At 44.6% G+C, this 25,815-nt stretch overlaps 1 protein-coding gene across 3 annotated transcripts in view; it reads left to right on the forward strand.

The window, feature by feature from the left end:
* opa1 (OPA1 mitochondrial dynamin like GTPase) overlaps positions 1 to 19,890 on the forward strand; it is a 46,826-nt gene extending 26,936 nt beyond the window's left edge. For all 3 annotated transcript variants that reach the window (XM_071528707.1, XM_071528709.1, XM_071528710.1), the window contains 2 exons: positions 18,593 to 18,666; positions 19,454 to 19,890. In XM_071528707.1, coding sequence (XP_071384808.1) covers positions 18,593 to 18,657 — 65 coding nt within the window. In that variant the 3' untranslated portion in view covers positions 18,658 to 18,666; positions 19,454 to 19,890. The remainder of the gene's footprint in view (positions 1 to 18,592; positions 18,667 to 19,453) is intronic.
* The last annotated feature ends 5,925 nt before the right edge of the window (positions 19,891 to 25,815 follow it).

A 25,815-nucleotide genomic window follows, 5' to 3' on the forward strand; every position in this document is an offset into this window, starting at 1 on the left:
ACACACACACACACAGCAGAGATGAGCATGGTGACCATTTCTTGCTCCCATCTCCATTAGCATGCGTTATAATTGCCTCTTTGTGGTTCACCCGACTTCTCCTCATAAAGAAGAAATGGCATCTCTCTCTCTCTGCATTTAGTAAACTGCACTTTGGCCTTTTTCAAATGTGAGAATGCTGTCTGAACCGCTGTTATAGCCTTTACTGGTGGTTGTGTGCTTCCAAAATGACATATCCACAACTTGAAATGATTGACACCTACTGTTTAAGTTGAGCCTTGTTAAGGTTTTTGCTCAAAAAATAGTTTGATTATTTTAGGATAGTAGCATTTGTGATTTTGGAAATATTAAGAAGTCGGGGTCAAAAGCTTGTTCCAACATAGATGTATTATATTTTGGAATGAAGCCATTTGTTAAGGGCATTCCTGCTTCATTGGATTGTGGGTAGGCAGTGGAGAATGGTTAGAGAGCGACAACATGTGACAAAGGTCTTGAGCGGGACCCGAACACATGATGTTCGAGAACATGGTCTGATGTGTTTTTGTGTGTATCATCTGTAGTGTATATGAGCAGGATGAGGCTACCATGAGTCAGACAACCAGCATGACTCTGGTCTCATTTTGAGCCTCCTGTTGGTGGTAACCAGAGACCCTGGGAGAGGATTCTTTTACTTTTGGCAATGGCGCACACACACACACACACACACACACACACACACACACACCATTGATCGCCCCCCTAGCTGCTGACCATTAGTCATGTCTGGAACGATGCCACCAGCAGCAAGTCCAGACCTGTACATCTTCACTGGTGTTTGTTTGGCTCTGCTGCCCCTCAACACACTTTCACTGGTTTTTAAACCCTGCGTTTATCCACAGGAAGTTGATTGGAGCATGCAGGCTCCTTTTTAGCACCACCCTGCTTTACATTCACAGTTGTGCATTCAGTTGCACACATTTACACCCGGGATCTGCCCAGTACAACTACAGTCCTCTACTGCTGGCCATTGAACACTGAGGAGCTTTTGGGGGTAAATGGTTATTAAGCGAAAGGAGAATGTTTGTCATTCACTTTCCCTGCCCTGACTTTTCCCTTCTGGTCTGGGATTCGAACCAGCGTATTTCTGTTCACACACCCACATCTTCATCGTCTTCTACCCACAACCTCCTGGCTACCCCAACCCCTCCCCACCCACTTTTTTGGGTGTGTGTGAATTGTATGGTCTGTGGGAACATTGTGTGTGTGCGCCAGTGTGCTTGCTTATTTGCAAATATTTCCATATCAGACTCAGAATCAGTTTTAATATCAGTTTAATGTCTCTGCATTAATATGCTTTAATGTTAACCCTAAGGGTTATAATTTAACATTAGCCATCATTACACGTTTCACAACTAAGCTTTGTTCAAACCCACAGAACTTTATTTTAAATTAAATTCAAGATTATATGGTTTCCAAAGATACCAAATATATCATGCTTAATTACAGAGACGTGTATAAAATGATGCACAAACATCTACATTTTTTCCATTTGTTGTAATGGTGCAGCCATAAATATATGGCATCTTGGGTTTGAATATTTCACTCAATATAAGCCTGCTACAGCTTCAGTGAAGCGTTGGAACGAACGGATACAGAATACATACAGTACTGTGCAAAAGTCTTAGGCATATGTCAAAGAAATCCATAAAGCAAAGATGCTTTCAAAACTAATGAAATGAAAAGTTTCTGAATATCAAACATTTACAATAAGCAGTCTATTGACACACTAATGCAGAAAACAAATAAACAAAATAATCGAAGACTTATAAGAAATTTATATAAAAAATCGAGGGTGCCTAAGACTTTTGCACACTACTGTATACGTGACATACAGTTTGGGAAAAAAATGCTACTTAAGAGGATATTTAAGGGGAAACTCAGGGTGCAAGGGGTTAATGCAGAGACATTAAGGCTTGTATGTACAGTAAGCACATGTCTGCATTTGTGTGCATGCATGTATGGGCTGTTTCTGCGTTGTGAAGGCCTTTCCCTTGGGGGAGACTCCTACATACCTGCTAATTGTTAGCTGTCTGCTCAGTGAAGGCTCCTAATAATGCAGTTAGAGCAGTGAGGGGTTGAGGCGTCCTCAGCAATGTCCCTAATCAGCAAAACCCTGCTAACTGATTAAAGTCTGTGTTTGTGAGGCGGCACAAGAGGCGTGCTGCCATATCAGAACTCGCTTTCCATCTCCTGTGAACACACACACACACACACACACACACACACATACGCTGTCATGCACACACCCACAGAGACGCACATGCCGTCAGGCATTAGTACACACACTCACACCCACTGGCATGCACGCTGTCATGCACACACACTCAAGCGTGCTTTCGCCTACACCTGTCTGAAATAGTCTTAAATGATCTACATTTTAGGTGTTAAAAAGCATTAAAATGTCATAGAGTAATTACAGTTCTTAATGAAAAATACACTTGCATAATATGTTGGACATCATCTCCCTAAACATTTAATTTCCTGGTGTCTGTTTTCTTACACTGCCATTTTATAGTGTCAGAACTTTAATTAGTTATGCTCAATCAGGAATAGTCTGTTTTTGCCAGCTTTTTGTTTCTTAATTTTGATAAAGTGGTCATAAATCAAATTTCAGGTGGCATTAAAAGGGTTTTTAAAGTCTTAAATGTGGCTTTCTGTAACCTGCAGATGCCCTACACACACTCGTACACTAGCCATATTTCAAACCATCGCTATGTTGTGACAGGATTAAATTGGTGAAGCTTTGCCCTCTGGCCCAGAAAGATCTCATCCTGCTGTCGACTTCCTGCTGCCAGATAGTCTTGGCTTTTATATACAGAATCTAATTGATGGTTGCTAAGGCCTCACACACTTAAACAGTAACCCTGTAAGAGTCCTCTACATCTATTTAAACACACACACACATACACACACACACACACACACACACACACACACACACACAGTACCTATTGTTTCTCTGCTTGATATGGGCTTCCTGCCGTCCTGATAGGGGACTAGTGTAGTAAAGGGCTACAGGTGAATGAGGAAACGCTTTGTGTGATTGCTGTATCTGTGTGTGTGTGTGTGTGTCCCTCTGTGTTTGGTTTGGTCGACCGAGATTCAGTTGTCGCCCTTTGAACACACACACACACCCTTCATTGACTTTCCGCCTCCTTCGCTGCCAGTGTAAACACACACACAGACAGAATATCACACGCTTATTACTTAATCTGACGAAGGTATAGGTATCCAGTGTCTCTCTCACCTGACCACGCACACACACACACACACACACACACACACATCTGAGTGATTTTGTCTGCACACACACATGCAGACAAAATCACACACTAGCAACAGCATCATGGATTGTCTCTCATGCACACACACACACACACACACACACACACCTACACACACAAGCTTCCAGCCATCATCTGTCAGGTAGAGTTAAACAGGGACTGGCTTCACTTCCTCCTCTGTGGAGTCAGGTTTTCTGTGACACCAGCCTAGGGGAGAGAAGAGAACACACACACACACACACACACACACACACACACACACACACACACACACACACACACACACACACACCTCTGCTCTACTCATCCCTCCATTCCACACACTGTCAGGAATGCCCAGACCTGCCTGGCCTTGCACATCCTATAAGACAAGTCGATCCCAAACCTTCCCAAACAGGCATGACGTTCCCACTTCCCACCACCACAGACTCGACTCGGTGGTAGATGTGGGAATGTGGTCGGAATCTGTCGTGGAATCTATAGGGTAGACACACACCTGCACACACACATACACACACACACACACACACACATACACTCGCTCTCACAGGTTCCTAATAGCAGAGGTGGGTTCCAGCATAGGATACTGGAAACTTTTTTTGTTCACCAGCGACATTGGCTGGTAAATCGCAAACTTTTCCAGTCATTTTCACCATTATACCTGCCAAACTGTTAAGACTGTTAAGAGGATAAGACCACGGAAAGACAGCAGGTTACCTGTCAAAGTGGCCGGTGGAGTACTCAAAATTACCAGCCACAGCGCAAATTTTCCGGCATGTGGCTAATGTTCCCATAATTCCATAATTTGTGCCACAGAATAGGCTTCAATTTTTACTTCAGTAACATTATGAGCAACCAATAGCAAAGGAGGACAAGGTTCAGAGCCACAGCACCCAGACAGAGATATAGATGTCACAAAATATTCCTGTGACTGTAGGATGATCCTGTATTATAGAAAAATGAAAGGAAATAAGAGCTGAGGAGAAAAGGAAGTCTAGACAATTCTAGCACAAGAGCAAACTCCAGCATCACTCATTTTTAGATGCTGAAAAATGATTTAGTAAAAGCTGTGTCCACATTTTTAGTATTTCATATTGCAATTGCAATTTTGCAATGTTCTGCAACAACAATAACCTCAATATGCCCGTATTGCTCGGCCCTAATATCACAGACACATCAACTGATTTTTTTTCTCCAGCCAATGAATTCATGTTCCGCAATCTTAGCTGTGTCAGTCGGACAGCTTGAGTTAGTGGGTGAGTGGAGGATCTGGGTCATTAGCTGTCTGACACTTAGCACAGGGTTTTCTGTCTAATGCAGCCTAGACCTGTGTGTGTGTGTGTGTGTGTGTGTGTGTGTGTGTGTGTGTGTGTGTGTGGGGCGTGGGTGTGTGGGTCCATCACTCCAGACTGCCTGCCTGGCTGACCGGCTGACTCCACGACACGCCTCAAAGCACAAAGTGAGCGCACTTCCTTGAGGCAAAATACGGCTTTTTTTGAGCAAGTTCATACCAAAAAAGTTTGGTGCTCAAAATGGTTTTTTTTTTGCCAGCATTCTAGGCTCAGTTTGAAATTCTGGAGTCTCGCTGCAGGTTTGTAGTCTTCAGTTATGCGTTTCATGACTCTGATTAGTGGTTCGTGGATAATTGAGCTGCATTCGCATAGATTTTATATTTTTAGGCATTAAGCTTATGCTCCTAACCAGAGGGACTTCCAGTGAGTGAGCAGGCAGGGGGTTCAGTGTCTTGTAGCATTGGGTTTTTGGACAAATACATTGGGGAATCGGAGATGGACTGGATCCCATCATCAGTGGAAATTATCTTTTATTTTTGCCAATTTAAATTAACTTGATCTTTTGTAATTTATAATGTAGCCAAGTACAAGACACTGCAATTGGCAAAGTACACTCGGGGACAAAAATTATGCTCAAGTTGATTTAAAATTTATTTAAAGGCAGCAGAGAAACAAGCCTAAACACACCCAACAATTCAGAGCCTTCCTCAGGGCTTTGAGTGTAGGCAAATACATCAGGGTTCGGTTATATGTAGAGGAGGATGTACACTTATCGCCCAGCCTTAGTAGTGTCTTGCTGAAGGACAATTCCAGAGGACATACAGTATTTTGGCTGTTGAACCTGTGGCCTTTCAGTAACAGGGTGGTCTCTGTAACCACTACACCATCCACTGTGATTTTTGTAGTGTGGTTATCCAATTCAGAAGTTAAAATACTGGACAGGAGCAAAATGATAACCTATGTGGTCTATATGGTAGCTCTTCCCAGCCATGCAAGACTCTACAGGAAGAGATTACACCTGTGTGTGCGTGTGTGTGCGTGTGTGTGTGTGTGTGTGCGTGTGTGTGCGTGTGTGTGCGTGTGTGTGCGTGTGTGTGCGTGTGTGTGCGTGTGTGTGTGTGTGCGTATTGAAACCTTACTCGATGCATCATAAAATCCCCTTCCCTCAAAGCTGTTGTTTACCCACTCATTCTCCATCCCTTTTAAAGACAGCAGGTCAGAGCGCCTCGGGCCCAAACTATGGCTTGACCCCACAGGTCAGCCAGCTAATACCACAGGCTACCTGATCCTGCTAGCTTTCTTTTCCCCTCTCCGTCTCTCTGTCACTATTTCAACCTGTCTGTCTGACTGACCCTGTCTCTCTCTCTCACAGTCTGTATTCTGATGCTTTCTCTCCCTCTCTCTCAAAGGAGAAAGGGGGAAGACCCCACCTTCACCTTGCAACCATTCTTGGGGAGAGAGGGGAGGGAAGGGAAGAGGGGAAAAGAGGAAGAGATATAGGGAGGAGGGAGGGAAGGAGGGAGGTATTGGGGGAGAGAGAGAGGGGATAAACACACTTCTCTTAACAAAGGCAGAAATGTGCTCCCGGGGGCAGTCTGGTGTTAAGAGCTATTTGCCCCTACTTGCAGACAGGCCCTGCGTCGCTCAGGTTACACATGCAGGTCAGGTGTGTGTGTGTGTGTGTGTGTGTGAGAGAGAGAGAGAGGGAGAGAGCGTGTGAGTGAGTGAGAGTGTGAAAGGAGTGTTAATGAGTGGTACAAAGTACATTGTGATGAGGTGTGTTGTGTGTGTATGTGTGTGTGTGTGTGTGTGTGTCAGCGTGTGCCAGAGCAGCTGTATGGCACAGTGCCGTCTCTGGAGCAAAGCCCAGGGCTAATGTGCAGGCGCAGGACTCTCAGGAGACCAGTGGGATGTGGCCTGGCCTGCTTCACTTCCCATTATAGACACTGTCCTGTGTGTGTGTGGGTGTGTGTGTGTTAGTGTTGCACTGGAAAAACTACCACGGTCCCTGATTTGAGCAACTGTACGATACTAGAGTGTTTCCAGAAGCAGCACTCTATTCTGAAGTGTTTTACGTCATATTTACTACCGCCAGCTTCCATGAAATTCACACTCATGAATGTTTATGCTGTTTTGCTGATAGCAAGTTGTGCGTCAGCGAAATATGTCCTACGGGAAACACTTTGTGTAGCGTCTAGCCCCCTTTTTCAATGGAGCTGTCAGTGACTATTTAATGGAAATGTTTATTTGAAGACTTACTGCGTTTAAAAATGTTGCCATCGTACTGTTTTAGAGGTGAAACCTTGATACTTGTGTGAGTGAGTATGTACTATATCCTCATCTCTCTACCATTCAGTTGGTCCTTCCAACTTTCTCTTTTTTGTCTCTTTCTCTCTCCCTCCTTCTCTCTCTCCATCCCTACTCCCTCCCGCAGAGTGACAGCCCTGCACCTCGCTCACAGTGTTGGCAAATTGCTTTGTAAACGGCAGCACTAACTGTTCTTTTTTTTTCACTCCTCCATTGCACCTCTTGAACCGTCAAATCTCCAGCTCTTCCAGTGTCACATGAATTGGCCGTCTCTGAAAGGGAAGCCGCGCTTCCTGGCTGTCACTCCCCTCTTCGTGGCTGTTTATTCAGCTTGTCAGATTGATGGAGAGCTCGTGTCTGTACAGTACGCAGGCTTGGGGCGAGTGCGAGCAAACGCACCCACACACACACACACACACACACACACACACACTCACATACACACACACACACCATGGAGATTCTTAGTGTCACATTATTACCTCAGCTTTCTTTTCTTCAGCTTTAACCCTCTTCCGGTGAGCTTAAAACCTTAGTCACGGGAGAGAGGTTATGCGAGAGACCATGGCTGTGTGTGTGTGTGTGTGTGTGTTTTCTTGTACTTCTATCCTTGTGAGAACCAGTTTTAAATCTTTGGAGTGAGACATTTTTGCGAAGTGAGGTCATTTTCGTCAGTCCTCTCTTCTTCCAGGGCCTAGTTTAGGGTTAAGGATGGATTTAGCATTAGCTTTAGGTTAGGGTGAGGGTTAAGGAGAAAGTGGTGAAGTGATTTCCTTTTTATTTTTTATTACTTTTGGGGACATCTTGAGTAATGATCATTGCCGTGGTGTTTTCGCACTGTACTCCCCAAAGATCACTGGTCAATCAAACAGTGTGTCCAGTACTGTGATGTTTTTTTCCTTAGATTTTCTGTTGATGCAGCTTGAGTTTCTGCAGGTGGCTCTCTTTTCTTTGTCTCATTTTGTCTTCTATTTATTCCCAAACAAACCGCTGTCGTTGCCGCCGGAAACTAAGCAAATGTAAAAACTTTTATGAACTGGGTATGGGTTGAATCACGATTGTGTTGTATTAACAGGCAACAGAGAGTGGCAAAACAGACATTTATTTATATGAAAATATTGCTGATTGTAACATTAAGGTTAGTCGATGCAAGGTGCTCTCAAGGATGGTAATAAAAAGGTGTTTGTGTGTGTGTGTGTGAGCGCGTGAACACTTTCTCTTCCTCCTTTTCCTTGTGTGGAAGCAGAATACAATAGCGCTCTGGTTGTCTGGGCCTGCTCACTGGAATGCTTTCTCAGCCTCACGCTCCCTCTGTTGCCTTTCATCTGCTCCTCCCCCCCCCCCCCTCTCTCCTCCTGTCCTCCTCCTTTGAGCAGCTTCCTCCGGAGTGATTAGTGGGGGCTCAGTGAGAAGTGCTCCTCTGTTCTCCTGCGCTATAGGGGATGACGTATCGTCTTAAGGTGTTGTGTGCACATGTGCCTGTGTTCAGGGGTTTCACAGTGTTTGCTCGGGGCAGCAGGGCAGAGCAGCGATAGCCGTCTGCCAGCTCTATTTGCTCTCGCACAAGCCTTATGGCTGGTTCATGCTTTCTGTGTGGCTCGACACGTGCGAGTGCCGTACCATGGCATTCATGCTTTTCGCACCTTCATGATGACTATGTGCTTGAAAACTATAGTACTTTGTAGGAAAATTTGGCTATCAAAAACCCCCAAGAAGAAGAAAAAAAACACAAAGTTGTCTCAAATTTCAGGTGGTACACCTTGCTCGCGACACTCAAATGCAGCCAGCACGCTCAGTTGTTTCAAATGCAATTACGTAATTTTGACCATTTGCACTTCACTGTGTTTATTTCCACATGAAGCATGAACCAGAATTGCTAGGAGACTATGCGTCTTGTAAATGTACGGTACTATACTATCTAGGCTCTGGTCTATATTCTGTATTCTGTGGTACAGCTGTTGTATAAATCAAATTAGATCAATGCACCTCTTCCTGATTCTCAAAGAGGGAAATTTGCATTCCATGGTATTTTATTTTAGAAGGAACCGATTCATTTTGGCTTTGTTGTGCTCCGTCATCTCTTACACATTGCTCTTTAGCCTTGTTGTGGTTCAGAGGATTATGAACATATTGGAAAAAGACTTGGCTTTGCTCCTTGTATGAGTTAGTTTCTAAGAGCTAAAGACTTGACCTCCCCAAGCGCCCCAACATGAACACGCTCTTTCTTCTTCAATGACCTCTCTATTTATGCATCTGCATTTGTTTCTCTCTCTATCTTTCTCTTTCTCCATCTACATTTCACTCACTCTTGCTATCTCTCTCATTTGTTATGTGGCTCTCTTTATCTCTTGCTCTCTTTCTTTTTCTCCATTGCTCTATTTCTTTTGCTTGCTGTTATTTCCCTCTCGCTCTCTCCCTTATCTTTCTCTGTCATCCTCTCACACCCCTCCTCTCTTGCACTCTCTCTTACACTTTCTCTCTCTGTGTCTCTTTCTCTCTTTCATACATTTTCTCTCTCTCTCTCTGTCTCTTTCTCTCTCTGACCACAGTCTTCATTGTCTGTGTTTGAATTCAATGGACACTAGTTAGCAGCGTGGTTCTGTAAACTGAGAGGCTTTGCGCTGTTACACTCTGAGTTTGGTTTTTCCCATGGAGGAGGAAACCTCAGGGCATGAGTTGCTGCCAAATGATCCATTTTCTCCCTGGGAGCGTCAAGTACACAAACACTAGATTCACAGTTGTCATAACGCCGGCGTAGACGAAGGCGCCCTCGTGCCTTTCATCTGCAGCCAGGCCCTCGTCCTGTTAATGTTGTCTGAGAAACGCTCCCAACATGAACAAACTCTTGCTACTTAGTCTCTTTCTATTGCAGGGCAACCTAAAAGGTCTGAAAAAAGGCTTAAAATAAATTATCAGAATAAAAGGCTTTACAAAGTTATTAGACGTCTTATTTTTTTCACCATGCAATGATAGGTTTATTTGCACTGTGTCCACTGTTAGATTAATAAAGGACAGGGTTAATAGAATATGCAAAACTTTTTTTTTCATCGTATCTGCTTTACTAAATTCAATTGGACTTTTAATAATTAATTTCCTGCTGTGCCTTTTCTTATACTTCCCGTTTCTAGTTTCAGAACTTTGATCAGCTGTGTGCAATTGGAAATAGGCCAGGGAATTTTTGCTTTAGCTTTGTTTTTTTGGTCTTACATTGTCTTACATTGAATTCCAGCAAGCATTAAAAAGGTCTTAAAAGTCTTAAATTTGACTTTCTGATACCCTGTATTGCTCCATTTGCCTGCTTCTGCCTCTCTTTCACTCTTTCACACACAATCTCCTCTCTCCACTCATTCGTTTTACCTCTATACCTCTATTTCTTTTTCTTACAATCTTTCTTCCTCTCTACATTTCTGTCTCCAGCTCTCCGTCCATCTCTCTCTCTCTCTCTCTCTTCACATGAGAGACTGATCATGGGAAGCATGACTGATGTTAAAAGCATGTGGGTCCTGCCCCTCTCGCTCTCTTCTTACTGTCTCTATAACTCACAGTATATACTCTAAGTATATACTGTATATATATCTTTGTTTTTTTCTTCTCTTACACACCTTCTCTCTGTCTCCATCTCTATATCATTTCTTGTCTCTCTCTCTTTATCTCTTTTTCTTCCCTTTCCCTCTCTTTCTTCTGTTACTGTTGCTCTATACTTTCTGTACCTTTCTCTCTCTTCCCAACAGCTGGAATAGACAGGAGTCTCTCTCTTCCCTCCCCTCCCCTCCTCCTCCTCCTCCTCCTCCTCTTCCTCCCTTCACCTCACGCCATTAACGCCCCATCCAGCCAGCCAGCCGCTCCCTTTCGCCACAGTCACGACCCCCTTCTCTTTCCACCCTCCCTTCATCCATCTCTCCCTCCCTTCCCTCCTTCCTCCCTACTCCCTCCTTCCCCGCCGAGTCTGGGAACCGGAGGCATCTGTGCTCATTCCAACACACTTTGCACACACACACTCATACACACACACCTTACATTTTTTGGCCAGCTCTCCAGCATCTGGTTAACAAGCCATTAGCAGGACACAGTGATCACCGGCCAGCGTCATGTGGATGATCAGTCACTGAAACTGGATGAGAGGAAGGCCTGAAGTACCTGTGTAGCTCAGTTGGTGGAGTACCGTACTGAAACTACAAGGTTTACTTCACATGCTCAAAGTGTATGAACTCATGGGACTCTAAGGCACAGAGGTTTTCCTCAATTTACTTGATTATATGTCGTGTATTTCATTTTGCGAGTGCCATGCGCTGATTGACGTATCTGATAAAACTGAATAGTGAGCATCCAGCAATAGTAGAAGCCTTACCACGCTTCCATGCTATCAGAAGCTGCTGGAAGTCGATTTGTATTTAGTTTGTTTGTTTTATGAGCGGAACAGTCAAGAGAAGTTGACCAGGAAAATAGAGGTCTTTGCAACCTTGTGCCTGACCAGAGCAACTTGATGTGACTGCAGCAATAGAAAAAGCTTCAATTCCCAGATTTTCCAATATTACAAGCAACCAACAGTAAGGAGTGCAAAGGTCAGAACCACAATGCCCTGAAATGATTCCCCTAACCATCGAATGATCATGTAAGAGAATTGCTAGATAAAGAACTGAGGAGTAACAGCTAAGGAGAGAGTTGGAAGATAAAGGAGGAAGATAAAGGAGGAAGATATTGCATCGTCTACTGCTTTGTGTCTTGTATATTTCTGTATATTTATATGCTTGTGCTCCTAGCCATATTTCCCTTCAGAGATAAAAGGGCTGAACTCAAACTTGAATTTGGGCAGCGTTGACAACGGTAACCAGTTTTCTGGCAAGGAAGATTTGGCTGTAGGCTAACAGTCAGCTTAAGTTGGCTGATGGACAGTCAGTGGGTGATGTAGCTGCTTCCCAATATCCTCCCTACATATCCTAGGTATAAACGCAGGAAAGAAGTGGACTAAGGAAACAAGGAAGAAGAGCTCTGTGTTTTAGACCACAACCAGTCAGAGGTGACGAAGGGAGAGGTGACAAGGAAATAAAACTGTAAGTGGACCCATCCTTCATTCTCCTCAGAGAGAGAGAAAGACAGCGAGTGTGGGAAAAGAGGAAGGAGAAGGAGGTGTGTGATGGGAGGAGAACATCAGCAAGGCTTCTGTCCGTCTGTTTCCAGCACAGCATGGCCTCTAGGGACCCATTCCCACAGAACCTCCTGTCACTCACACACACACTCTCACACACACACTCTCACACACACACACACACACACACACACACAGAGCGGAGATAAGGTGCTGGTTGGGATGAAGTAATAGGAAAACCGTACACTTCCTCTTTGCAATGGTAAAAATAGTGCAATTTTTAGATTTTTCTCATGCCTTGGCCCTACAAGATGAGGCTAACGCTTTACTTGAAACAGATTTTGGTACCAATGTGACGATTTCAATTATAAAACAATACTGTGGGCAGTAATAATAATCTTAATCCTCTGGTGCATAATTATATTGTTAAAATATAATGCAAATTTCATCTGTGTGTAAATATGCAAGTTTTTACAAGGATTTCCATTCTTGTGTGAATTTTATGCAAGCTGGCAATAGTAAATGTGACATGAAACACTAGAAAATAGAGAACTGGTTCTGGAAATGTTCTAGTAGGGCGATAATTCAATATTATCGTTTATCGTCTTTCAGTGGAATCATATCGTGATGATATGAAGATATTTTCATATCGTGACACACTTCTGCTGTCTGAATTGATGATGACAAGCAAATTTTACTTAAAAACTCTGATAAAATGAGGTATGGTAGGAATATTATTTGAAAATGTCAGTTTTGTTTGAAATCACACCTAACATTACCATTCGGTTCAATGAGATGAACATTAATTTGATTATTTAACATGATTTTGCATATATGAACCATATCGTGATATATATTGATATCGAGAAAAATCCTTATGATTATCGTGATATTGATTTCAACCATATCGCCCAGCCCTATGTTCTAGTATAATGATGTTGCCCTTTCTCAGTTGCTGTTGTAGCTTTGCAGCACCAGCAGTCTGTGCAACACTGCTTTGAACATACGAAATTCTCTGTCATCTTGTTCGCCTTTTATTTTCACCTGCAGTCTAGTGACTTCTCAGCCTATGGGCCTGAACAGGCCTTTCCTCGTGGCTTAAAGGAATTCAGAGTGCATCTGCTATCTCCTCAGTGTTATATTGATGTGAAGGTGTGTGGGGTCCAGAGCAGCTGGACCCCACACACCTGAGGGGAGGTGGGGGAAGAGGAGAGCAGGGCGGGTTCACTTCAGCTGGACTGTCTCGCCTCTGTCCGTCTTCCGCTCCCCTGGTTGTTTGCTCAGGTTGTTTGGGGTCAGCAGCGTGTCACGAAGGCACTGAGATGAGGTGATTAAAAATTGATTCAAGCTTGGACTTCTAGATTTAGACTTAGCCCTCGATGGGGCTCTCTGGTATTTCCATGTGCGTGTGTGCAAGCTTGCGTGTGAGTGAATCTGTGTGTGTCGTGTGTTTCTGTGTATCTGCGTGCAAGTGTGTGCTCAGTGTGTTTCCTCGTGTGTGTGCTCGCTGCAGAGTTCAGCAGCAGTTAACTTAGTTCACACACCTGTGGCTGATGCAGTAAAGGGGAGTTTCTCTAAGGGATTATGACAGGATCTCGACTTAAACCACTCTTGTCAGCCTCACATCCCCAGGCCCATGTGGCCACTCTAGATTGATTGCCACTTAGCCTCGGCGCAGGCTTCCATTGGAGTGCAAAAGGTGAGGCTTGGAAAACTTCAGACCCCTGACTTGCTGTGATTTACACCACAAGTCACCAATGACAGCTTGCTTAATTTACAGTAGATTTAAGCGTAGACTTACTGTCTCAGACCGGTAAATTTCTATGAGTAAAAGAAGGAAACTACAGGTATCGTGAGGCCAGCGATGGTGACCGTTGTTTTCTGGGAGAGGAAAAGGCCAGCTTTGTTTGTCTGAGAATTTCACATTAGGCTGTCTTTTCTACTTTTGATCCATTAACATGAATGGACGTGAACCCAGAAGACCTCGACTTTGTAAATGAAATCTCCAGAATTTTTGCGACCACTAACCTGATTTTTACAACCCCCTGCTCTAAAAGTTGTTGACGTCTGGTCCTTCAAAGGCAGTGGCAATGCTTGTCAATAAAACCCGCGCCACAAACCCCAACCTCACTCCTCACCTGGTACTTTCAAAGGACTTTTCCCTTTCCCATTTTGCTGTTTTTGTTTAGTCTGCCCTCTGGCTGACCCCAAGGTTTGACCTGTTCAGACCCATGTTTCTCCCCAGGTTGGGCCGCTCTCTCCCAGGCATCTGTTTTCTAGATAAGAGCCCTGAGTGCGAGGGCTGATTCATGGCTCTGTCACTGACATGGCGTTGGGCCGTCGACATCCCCGCTCTCCCCGCGTCCGCCTCCCATGGCCCAGTTTTTATAGCGTGACAATACAGATTTAGTGACAAATCAAGCAACATGGTGGAGAAAAAGGCTCTTCTGTTTGTTACATTAAGAGATCAGTTTTCAAAGGAGGAGACAGCGGAGCGTTTAAACGTTCAGTGTCCCCACCTACACCGTGACCTTGGCAGGGATGAGATATAAAAAGTTTCTTTATGAATGATGACAGGTTGGGACAGGAACCCGACCCCCCCACCCCCTCCCTCCCTAGTGACCAAGCTGTGAACTCCTGCCCTGTTGTCAGTAGAAAATTTCAGAGCAGCGTGCAAAAGGAGCCGCGACCTTGGCACCAAACATGGTCCGCTGAAATCTTTCCGTTGCCACTTTTTCATAACAGCCGTCCTTTTCTTTACGGTTGCCTCCCTTTCACATCCAGTCAAGAAGAGCGGCCATCTCCCATATGAAGAGGATTAGTTCTTTTTTTTTCTTCCTCACAGTAAGTTGCAGGCCTCCCTGTCCTCTCCCTCTCATCTTTTCTCTCCTCTGTTCCCCCTCTCCTCTGTGTCGGGCCGCTTGTCCGGCAGGGCCGTGCAGTTTCACAGTCTAATTACAGGTCAATTAAAGGCTTTTCTAGCTCAGCCCTCCTTCTGCCAGCGCTTCGGCCAGAGCGGGCTTAGGGACTCTACAGAGTGGGAGTGAATGAGATATCATTTCATGTGGAGATCAGCCGAGAGAAGGCCCTGAAAGAGGGGATTGGGGGGAGAAGGCCCACCCCTCTCTCTCCCTCAATGGGCGAGAGTCCCTCCACCCTCTGCACCCCGCGCAACACCCACCACCTTAAAGAAGGGGCCTCTGGGATAGAGGCCAGAGGATTATGGGAATATTCATGACCAGATAAAGGGGTGGGCGGTTGAATGGCTGTGTTTCGGGGCTCATCTCTTAGGTAAACAGCGTCCTAAATGGAGTTTTAGATCGCTACTCCCACTGCTCAGGGAGGAACAGGCAATGGTGACTCTGTTCACTTTTTTTTTGTTGCATTTCCGCGGGACCCTGAAAAGAAAGCCTTGTTGTGGCCTTTTATTCCCCTTGCTGCTGTCTTTTGGAGACAAACAGATGGTGCTGGGGGAAATAAATATCTGTTTCTCACAGTTTCTATCCCGAGAATATTGGCTTTTCTGAAAGCTACCATTCACATTCGCCCATGGCCTCCTGGTTTCCTGAAAGCTGTTGCAGGCTCATTTTCATGTCATTAAGAGTCCCTCTGTAAGGGAATGGCTGATGGGTTTTGCCATACTGATCTATGCAGGCTTATGTCCAAAATGTCTTGATGTTACTCGAATTGTGCAGGCAGTCAGACACAGGTGAAAATTAAACCTTTATCTAGGGAAGGGAATGTTTATTTTCAGCAACGCCCACATCACTCTGACACACATAGAGCTGCCCAGTGCAACCACAGTCTTCTGCTGTTGGCCGCTGAGAAATTCCACTGGAGCAACTGGGGGTTAATCGTCTTCCCCAACGGCATCTGGACAGTAGTTGTTGAGGAAGATTAGAGTTAGGGCTGGGCGATATATAGTATAATATCAATATTGTGATATGAGACTAGATATTGTCTGGGATTTTGGTTATCGTAATATTGTGAACTTAAATGTTCACAATATTCTTCCTGGTCGTAAAGGCTGCGTGACACAATTTTCTGAACTTATTAGCCTGTACTGGCTGAGTAAAATAAACAATGATTGGCTTTACCTGCTCATCATATCCATATTACTTATTACATGTTACTGATTACTAATGATCATTACTAATTTTCAAAGTTTTCTCATGGGTAATTCATCCAACTCATCCCCCAAATATCATCACGTTATCAATATCGAGGTATTCGGTCTAAAATATTGTGATATTTGATTTTGTCAATATCGCCCAGCTCTAGAGTTTTTCTCAATCACTTTCCCACCCGCCTAAATTTTCCCAGCTGGTCTGGGGATGTGAACCAGTGTCTTACCAGTCACAAGCCCACTTCTCTAACCTCTAGGCTGCCCAGTGAACTAAGGGTGAACTTCCTAACAGTCAGCAGGATCCTTAATGGTCGGCCTGCGTTAAGCGCAGTAGCCTGCGTTATCACGAGCCACATCTAAACCCAGTTAGGCTTTGAAGCTTGAGCCAGGGGCTTTCCCATGTTTTGATGATGTGACAGTCAGTCCCCTCCTTCCTTCCAAGCACCCCCTCACCTCCCTCACCCCCCGCACCCCCGCCCCTCTTTCTTTCTTCAGGTCAGACAGATGTTGGTAATCCTGCTCTGATTGGCTTGGATTGAGTTATGTTGTCCTGCGGTCGAGGCACCCAGCCCACACGGCTGAACTCTGACAGTTGCCTTTGAGCTGTGCCCTGCGGTGTGGTGTGTGTTGGAATGGCGTACCGCAGGGTTAGGTTTCAGCCCCACACCTGCTGCGGTGCCTTGTCAGCGTGCCCCTCTCTAGGCCCCCTTAATGCCTCCATTAGGTGTTGTAATCTCCCCCCGCAACGCCCTGCCATTGTGCCTCAACGTGTTAACAGAGTATCAAAGGCAGGGGAATTTCTTTTCTGCCACCTGCCAGCGGTAAGTGTGTGTAGGAAGGTGAAGGGAGGTGGAGGCGGTGTGGCTGTGTGACTCGTGCTGTTTTTCCAAGACTTCGGGGGAAAGTGTGTGTATTTGTGTTCCTGGTCCCGGGTCTTCTCGCTGTCAGCCAGCTTTTCTCCGCTCTGCTAGTGTTTCGGGACCTGTGTGTGACTGTATTGGTGTGTGCATGTGTGTGCGTGTGCCTGCGTCCCCCTGAAAGGCTGACATGCCGTGTGCCTTTCATCCGTCAGGAAAAGGATACCTCAGCAGCCGTGCTCCCATCAAAGGGGCTGCACACGAGCCCCTCGCTCCGATATTTAGTTTCACTCCAAAGCACGCACACAGTTCTCACCTTTGTGCCGACCTGAAATGGACACTTAGGACACTGTTGCTCCGAGGTCCAAAAACACAATGATTTATCACTCCTCGAAAACGAACAAGTCTTTCTTAGCGGTGTTTTCGTAGGGCCTCCTCGTAGGAAAACTATCGACAATAGGTTGCCTATGCATCTCGTGTGGCTGATTGATCAAGACGGAGGAGTGCTAGTTTGTTCTTTGGAGCCGGTGTTTGAGTTTGTGCTTGGTGGAGATCCAGACAGATTAGCGAGGGAGACAGGGAAGCTGGAGAGCCAGCCAGGCTTGGTGGTGCAGCTGGCATTGCGAGCCATGGCCTCCTTTTCTCTGCGTTGGCCCACAGACTTCCCTCAGCCCCTGTTTAATCAGCGATTAAGACTGCTTCAGATGGCTCTCGTGTGACAGTACATGTTGTGTGGAAGGATCGCTCCTCTCAGACAGTCTCTGGACAATAGGAGCCCAATCAGGAAAGTAAGTGACTCGCTGTTTTTCCAGTAGATTCCCCCTTTCATGTGGAATGTTGTTGTTATGGTATCTCCCTCTGTCCATTAGCAATGTGCCCAGGAGGGACGTACCATGAAAAGGGGAGGGTGAGAGCTTTTGATGTGGTCTGTGCTAACTGGAAAAGGGTACACAAGCCTTCTCCATCAGATGTGTGAAGCAGGTCTGCCTTGAGGTTTGGCTGTCACTGTCAGAGGAACCATCTGGAGCTGTGGTGAAAAATAGAGGCATTTCTACCTGAACAACATGGCTGTTATTCAGCAGAACATTAGAGTGCTGGTTTCAGAGCCTCTCTCTAACTGTATCCACAGACTATTGTTTCCCATCACTGATATAACCTGGCAAGGCAACGGGCCGTTCAGGCCTGGAGGAATAACTTTCCACAAGCCCCTGTGGCTCCCCAAATAAGAATAGAAGAGACTCCCTTTCCACCAAGTCTAGTTGCATTCATTTAATAAAGTGCTTTTGGCAAAATGGTTAGCCTTGGAGTGCTTTACAGAAAACAAAAGACACAAAGATTAAACAAGGTAAAAAAGAAAAGGATAAAAAGCACAAGAGATGGAATAATTACATCATAAATGTGAAGAAATGGGGCCTGTGTGCTCCTGTGGGTATAAGAATACAATAAGACAACTGTGCGTTTAGATTTAATGACTATTTGGTGGAAATTGGTTTAAACACAATTGAAAACCATGGGAAATACTTGAGTATTTGTTTTCTGTGAACATTTGTATATTCCCCAGGGGTTTGACTAACCAAATTCCTTTGTGTGCTTCTCTGCAGAGAAAGTGCGTGAGATCCAGGAGAAACTTGAAGCCTTCATAGAAGCTCTTCACAAGGAGAAATAGGAGAACCAGGTATTTGTTTCTATATACATCTTGTTACTTAACTGTACCGAAATAATAACAAACAGCGAAACCCTAGTAACTCTATACTACACCTTTCTAAGTGGAGAATTACCATACATTGTATACGACCTAAAGTGTAGGGTGTTTATGTTGTTATCGGGGATGCAACAATGTAAACACCAGGCCTGGGAATATAGTGTAGCATGTAGGAGAATTCCACCTAACTAAAACCCAATAAAAAGAGCTAATATGTCAGAAATCAAAGCAAAGCAATTTTAATTTCTGCATTTATAATGCGTAGAAGGATGCAAGATCTCTCCAGTGATGTAACAGATTTGTCATAATTTTTGTTCAACATCAACCTGCAGAGAACTAGCAACTCATTTATCCCCACTGCAATGCGAATGCTTTATTTACATATGAATTGATTGTCTTATGTCTCTTTAAATACTTGATATTTAGCAACTATTTCTTGCACTGTATCAAGCTGTAGTTCCCCTGACTGGCCTTGTCAACTAATGTTTTTGTATGTGGTGTAAGTTGTAGCGACTTGTTTATTTGTGATCTGTATTTTGTATGTTTTTATAATGTGTTTTTATCATAAACCCTGTCTGCAAACCAAATTTACAATGAAGTTAGGAGTTGAATTGAATAATTGTTCAGTAACAATCAGTCAAGTCAACGTAGCCCGATCCTGAATGTTTAGTACTAATATTGACAGTGGGGAAAAGTGATTTCGGTGCATTTGTGTGTATTTGTGTCTGATCTGTTGTCTCTCCTCCTGTTCTTTTTACAGAAGCATTGAAAGCGACTCTGCGGATCACAGCAAAGCAATGCACTGAACAAAGACGACTAATTCATCCCCCTGTGTAAATGTCTGCCATCGCCCCCGGCCCCGCCGCACCTCTCATCTGATTTTAATGTCCACGGCTTAGCTTCCTGCCCCCTCGCACGCTGAAGATAAAGAAGGACCTGACGAGAAGGATAAAACAGAGGAACAATTACCAGGCTTTCGCTTCATTTTTCTATTTTTATTTTTTGTTTTTTCTTGCAAGCTGCCCAGGGACTAGAGGGGGACTTGTCCTCCGCGCACAGCAGCCCAAACACTGGCAGAGCAGGAAGAAAATGACAGACGAGCTTACACAGTGTTGTCGGACTTCTGACCCGCTCCCCGCCTCCTCTCTCCTCCCTGCTCCCTCGTTTATGAATAAATGAGGATGTTGTACGTGTTAATCTTCCCACTGTCTTTACTCCGATGGTGTCTCTGTGTGTATGTGAGTGTGCGGGGTGTGCGTTCACCGATGTACATTGCGAGTGTGTGTACAGGGAAACACCGTTGGCACGGTTCTTGATGGGTGAAGTAGCCTTGAATTTCATACCTTTGCCTCGCCTAGTGCCCCTAAAATATGCCATGCTAGCCGCCTGGCACAGGTTTGCCTATACTTAACGTTCACCAGTCCTTTTTAGCTACATTTAGGAAGCACTTTAGTTGGCTTGCCAAGCTAGCTGTATCCCAATTCTACATGTACTCCTTAATGAGAGTGTGTTTAGTTCCAGCAAATTTACTCTACATAACTCTTTACAGTAAGTGACTACCTGGTTCAATATTCAACTTCAATCCCTTTAGCGCTCTCAGTTGTATCGCTAATGGGTGAGCAGCTCTGTACCATAGGTGTTGGAAAGAATATAATATCTAGATTTATTTCTTATTTTGCTGTAGTGGATTTGATTTGGCAGATATATGCGCTATGTAGGTCTGTCTGCCAAATGCACTTATAGGGCCTCTGCATACCTCGAACTCAGCCCTGCTCCATGTCTACACCTGTGTGTGTGTGTGTGTGTGTGTGTCTGTGTATGTGTGCACATCCATCATGGCAGGGGTCTTAACATTAACATTTCATCTATAACCTCCATGTAGCAACTGATAATGTAATAACTGACAGATCGTGTCATAACTTGTCAAAATGTAATAAAATGTTCCTGTAGATGGGTTGAAATGTAATAATACCTGTCATATCACATTATTAAATTGCCTGGCAAAACATTAGTCAACATTATTATTGCATCATCAGTTAGAAATGTTACTCCGCTTATGAAGTCATTACCGCTTAGTGTAATAATGTTACATTATCCAGTAATTTAATTCGTCAACAGGTTTTATTACATTTTCAACCCGTTTAGATAGACATTTTATTACATTTTTGACAAGTTATTACATTGTCGATCAGTTATTACACTCCACTTCACTACCTTGGACCTAGGCTTTACTTTTTATTGGACTAGTATCCAGTCCATCTTGCTCTGGTCCCAGTTGGTCCAATCACACATGGGGGGTGGGTGGCTCACCTCATGTGTTTCCAAACTGCACCGGGTTGAGCTCCTTTCACACTTGGCAGGACAGTGGGTTTGTTTAGATGTGGTGACACAACGCAGACCCTCTCTGCTACTTATCCACTCTTTCCTCTCTTCTTCCCTGCGTTTGAATCGACAGCGAGCTCTTATGCCTCTTTCAGGGATGAGATCAGAGATACACAGAAAAACTGGGGAAGTAGAAATCTCACTTTATGAATGAAGAGGAGTTGTATGTCCAGAAACAATCTGACTTCCTGGTGGGGGGTTTCAAAGTGAAAATTCACGTCCCTGCTTTTTGCAACTCACTGACTCCTCTACCAGTCGCTGATCAGGTCCTGATGTTTCTATACCTCTCCCCATCTAGTGCTTTCACCCTCATTTTTACTTTTATTCTCCTCTTATCTCAGCATTCACTTTCTCTTTCCGCCTCCATGACTCGGACCATTTCCCTCTTATTGCATTTCTCGTCTGGCAATCCAATCACTCATCCTAACTTGAAAAAGAATCTGATAACGGACTGATCTGGGGTGAGAGACTGCTTCAACCCTGGTCATTCATATGTGTATATTGGTATAAATATAATATACCGTGCATTGTGTACAGGTAAAGTTAATGAGAAGTCATGGAGCTGTTCTCATGTACAGCAGGTGTATGGAGAGTGGGGCACTTGTGTAACTGAATATCAGTGGGTTGGTTCAACGAAACAAACGTATTTCTCTTTTATGTTGTAGAATGTAATGTTTGCATGGTGTACCCCATCAGATGTGCTTTATTTATTAAATTTGATTGTGTTTAAAAGGACAAAAAAGTGAAAATAAAATTGCCGTAAATAAAAAACCTTTTCCATGACGTGTCATCTTGTCTAGTCGATGTTATCCCTTATCTTTTCAACACTGATGGAAGCCTCTTGCTGTCTGCAGCAATTTCATCCAACTCGATACTAGTAGTGTCTGCTTTTATTGAGTTATGGTTTGAACAAGCAGGTTGACTAAGAACCTATTTACAGTGATGGACACAGGTAGTTGCAGAGGACAGAGTTATATTCACCTGAACCTTGATAGAATGTAAGGAACACACTGGCCATGAAAGGGAATAGAATAGAATAGAACTTTATCGTCCCACCAAGGCAGGAAAATCGGCAATTAAAATACAACATCACATCCATGTACATCACGTCAATAAAACAAATCACATCACATCAATAAACCAAAAAGGGGGGTAGATTAGTGCAGTTTAAATTAAATGCACTAGGGACAAACGATCCCTTGTAGATCTTTTTATTTATTATATTTAATGCATCGTACTTCTCTCGCTCATCCTAGGAGAGTTGTGTTGAATGTATGTGTGTTTCCATTGCATATCACAGTCTGCTGTTATCCTACAGCTAGTTGCTGCTGGCTGCGGTGACCTATGTGTTGATGTGGCGAGGCCTCTGCTCCGGTCTGGGCCAACAGCCGGAGCATTTAGCTCTCTGCGGGCCGTTATCTCACCCCAAACCAGGCTGAGGACTCGCCGCACCCTGGGGCAGCGGCGGGGGAGAGCAGGCAGGCAGCCGAGGGCCGGCTGATTAATAAGTCAGGGTGTAGAGGTCCTCCACTCCTGGGCATCCTCTCTTCTTTCACAAGAGCCTGGTTGTTACCGCATCTCCACATTGCCGGGGGGCTCAGAGGGTAGCACAGAGGAGGGAGGGAGTGGGGGGGGGGGCTCCTCCACACTGCCGTCACCTGAGGCTCCACACATGGAGATAGCCGCCTCACGTCAACTTGCTGTTTTCAGTGCAGCTATTATATCCCCCTGTTTTTAAGAAAAGCAGGGAAAAACGAGTGAAAAAAGGCCTAATGACTTTGTAGCGGCCGTGAAAAGAATGGGGGAAAAGTCAACCTCCAGCAGAAAGCCTTTGTGCCATCAGATAGCCACGTTCTGGGAGGAGGGAGGCCGGCCGGGACACACTATACGGCCATTAGCATCTGCAAAGGCCGTCACGTTGACTAATAGCCAGCGCCACAACGGCACAGTGGCTCAGTTTGTGTTTTCCCTCAAACCCCATTATGCTGGTGACACAAAGGCAGCCGGGCCGCCGGTAAAGACCTGTCAAATGTGCCACAGCAGCGGACGTGCACAAAGCTTCATTTCTAGTCTTCCCTAAGAAAAAGAAAAGGCCGGTCTTGTTGCTTTATTTTTTTTTTTTTAATCCCCCGCCTCATCACACACACCCATTCTGGGTCTTTTTTGGCGGGAGGAGGGGGGCTAGGGGGTGTGGCGGGTGGGTATATGATGAAAACATTGAATAAGTCTTAGAAAAAGGCAATAAATTGTGAGGTTGGGCGTTTTTTGGCAGTTGCAGTGGTGTTGGCGTTTGTTTGCCGGCTTGTTGGGGAGGCTGGCTTTGTTTTCAGCCTTCTGTCTCCTCTGTGATGGAGCGGTTGACGGAGGCTGTGGGAGAGAGAGAGAGACTCTGGCAGCCACCAGCAACGCTCATGGCTTTCAACCGATGGGACCCCGGCTCAGATGCATTGCACAACAACTGTTTTTAAAGTTATGGACCCTCAGGTGGATATTGACCAATCTGACCCTGCTTTGAAGAGCCCACTTAAGCTAACCTGTAAAATTGTATCTCGTTGGTCTCTTAAGGGTCAAATCCCTACGCTAACAAAGCTACACGCAAGTCCATGATGGGGAAAGATTCAGAGTGGAATAAAGTGCCACTTTGCCCTAAACATATCCAGAATCCACTGAGCTTTAAGGGTAGAGCATCCCATAATAAGGGACTGGCTTGTGCAGCCTTTGCTCTAGGATGCTTATTACTTGTCTGTAAATTGTGCATTTTGGAACAATATACTGAATTGAGTATATAAATATAAAGAACAATCCGATATTTTGATTACTTGTATGGCGTCTTGGGTTTTGACGTCTGTCATCAGTTTGCATTGGCCAAAGAAATGAGAACCGCAATGGAAACAAATCCAGGACTTTTTCCTGCTTTCCTTGGCAGTTTTTCTTCTTATGCAAGCATGATATGTGATTTAAAATTTGTCGAAAAAACAAAAGTAAGAAAGAAAGAAAGAGCACTTGACCACCATGACTCGGTTTGGCACACTGTGACATTTACAGTACAATTTTAATTTCAATTTTCTTGTCCTTCGCCTCTCTCAATTGTCCTATTTGCCATAATTATTATTTTAATTTAATTTTTATTCTCTGTCTTATTCATCAATATTGTCATTCATGTTTTTTTTGTGTAACTCGTTTGTTATGTAAAGTGTCTTTGAGTATTTAGAAAAGCGCTATACAAACAAAATGTATTATTATAATTATTATTATTATTAACATTATTATTATTACAGTACATGACACTATATAATTGAGTAGGAAAACAACTTTAAATTTGTCCCATTCATCCGCACTGTGGCACTGTAACAGATAAAAAACAGAAACTGATGTATGTGAGTCTCTTCCCGCCGCTCCAGTCCTAAGTTCAGATAAATACATCGGATGTAAATCAAACGCACAGCGCCCTGGGAGACAAACTGCCACTGTTAAAGTCACCGCTGTTGAATCTTATCAGTGTCTTGTTGAAGCAACAGGCTTCCTTCTCCATTTCCAGCCAACAAAACCCCGTACTGTCCCCGGGGCCCGCTGCTTTCTGCCCCGCACAGAATAGCACCACAATTGGCCTTTGTGTTCATTATGTTGGAGGCATCTTCCCATTGCGCTGTGGGGTCCATTCCAATGCTGAATTAGGCCCATGGGGATTTTGGCCAAGTCACAGAGGTCAGCGACCTTCTCTATCTCACCCCCAACACACACACACACACACACACACACACACACACACACACACACACACACACACACAGTGCCCTCTTCTTATTCTGTGTGAGCTATAAATTACGGTAGTACTCAGTGCTTAAATTTTAGGGACTGAAGGAGGCTCGACCGTGTGAATCCTGTGGTGGTCCTGTATCTGTGTGTGTGTGTGTGTGTGTGTGTGTGTGTGTGTGTGTGTGTGTTACTCAGCCACTATTACCACAGGGGTTGCAGGGCAGAGCGCCACTGCATGTTCTCACCATTCATTCTGACGTCCTCCCTGAAAGAATCCATAAAGTGACCTCACCATCTCCCGGCGTGGGACGTCATAAATGAATCGGGCCATTGTGGATGGGGAGCGGCCTCCCTTTAATAGATTCCCGATGCTCGATCTATATTTTTCTACTAATCCCTCCAGATGCGTGGTGTCCGCTCACACGTGGGGTCGCTCAGCGCACAAAAACCACAAAAACGGGAGCCGGTCTCAGTCCTGCTGCATTTACACTGCTGCTGGGGAAGAGTCCCAGTTCAGATTTTCTCCTCACATGTGACTCAGATCTGATGTTTTCTGATCAGTGTGAGCAGCAGAAAGTTGCATTGTGGTACAAAGGCAGATTTCAAGGCATGCAGCCAAGATAGGATCAGATAGGAGCAGCAATTCAGAAGAACATGACATACACTTAGGAATGACATTTTACAGCACATCCACCTCTCCGAGACGGGGGTTAAAAACAACAACTGAGTGGTGAAGAGCACTGAAACTGTGTGTGTGTGTGTGTGTGTGTGTGTGTGTGTGTGTGTGTGTGTGTGTGTGTGTGTGTGTAAGAAGGGGGGGATTGGGGACTTTCATTTGGAGAAAGGAGATAAGCAAGGTTGCCATGGAAAAAGCGATCGTCTCTCAAACTGTTTGTGAGCGGGAGTCGGGTCTCGGTGAGGCGGAGGACCTCGCGGCTTTTAGCACAAGAAGCGGCCCTGGGTTTGCATGGGCTTAGGGGGATT

Source organism: Centroberyx affinis, unplaced genomic scaffold (assembly GCF_046629955.1).
Source record: "Centroberyx affinis isolate AG114_WGS23_722 - 3 ecotype Tasmania unplaced genomic scaffold, CSIRO-AGI_Caff_v1 ptg001712l_1, whole genome shotgun sequence".
In the NCBI taxonomy this organism is placed as follows: Eukaryota; Metazoa; Chordata; class Actinopteri; order Beryciformes; family Berycidae; genus Centroberyx; species Centroberyx affinis.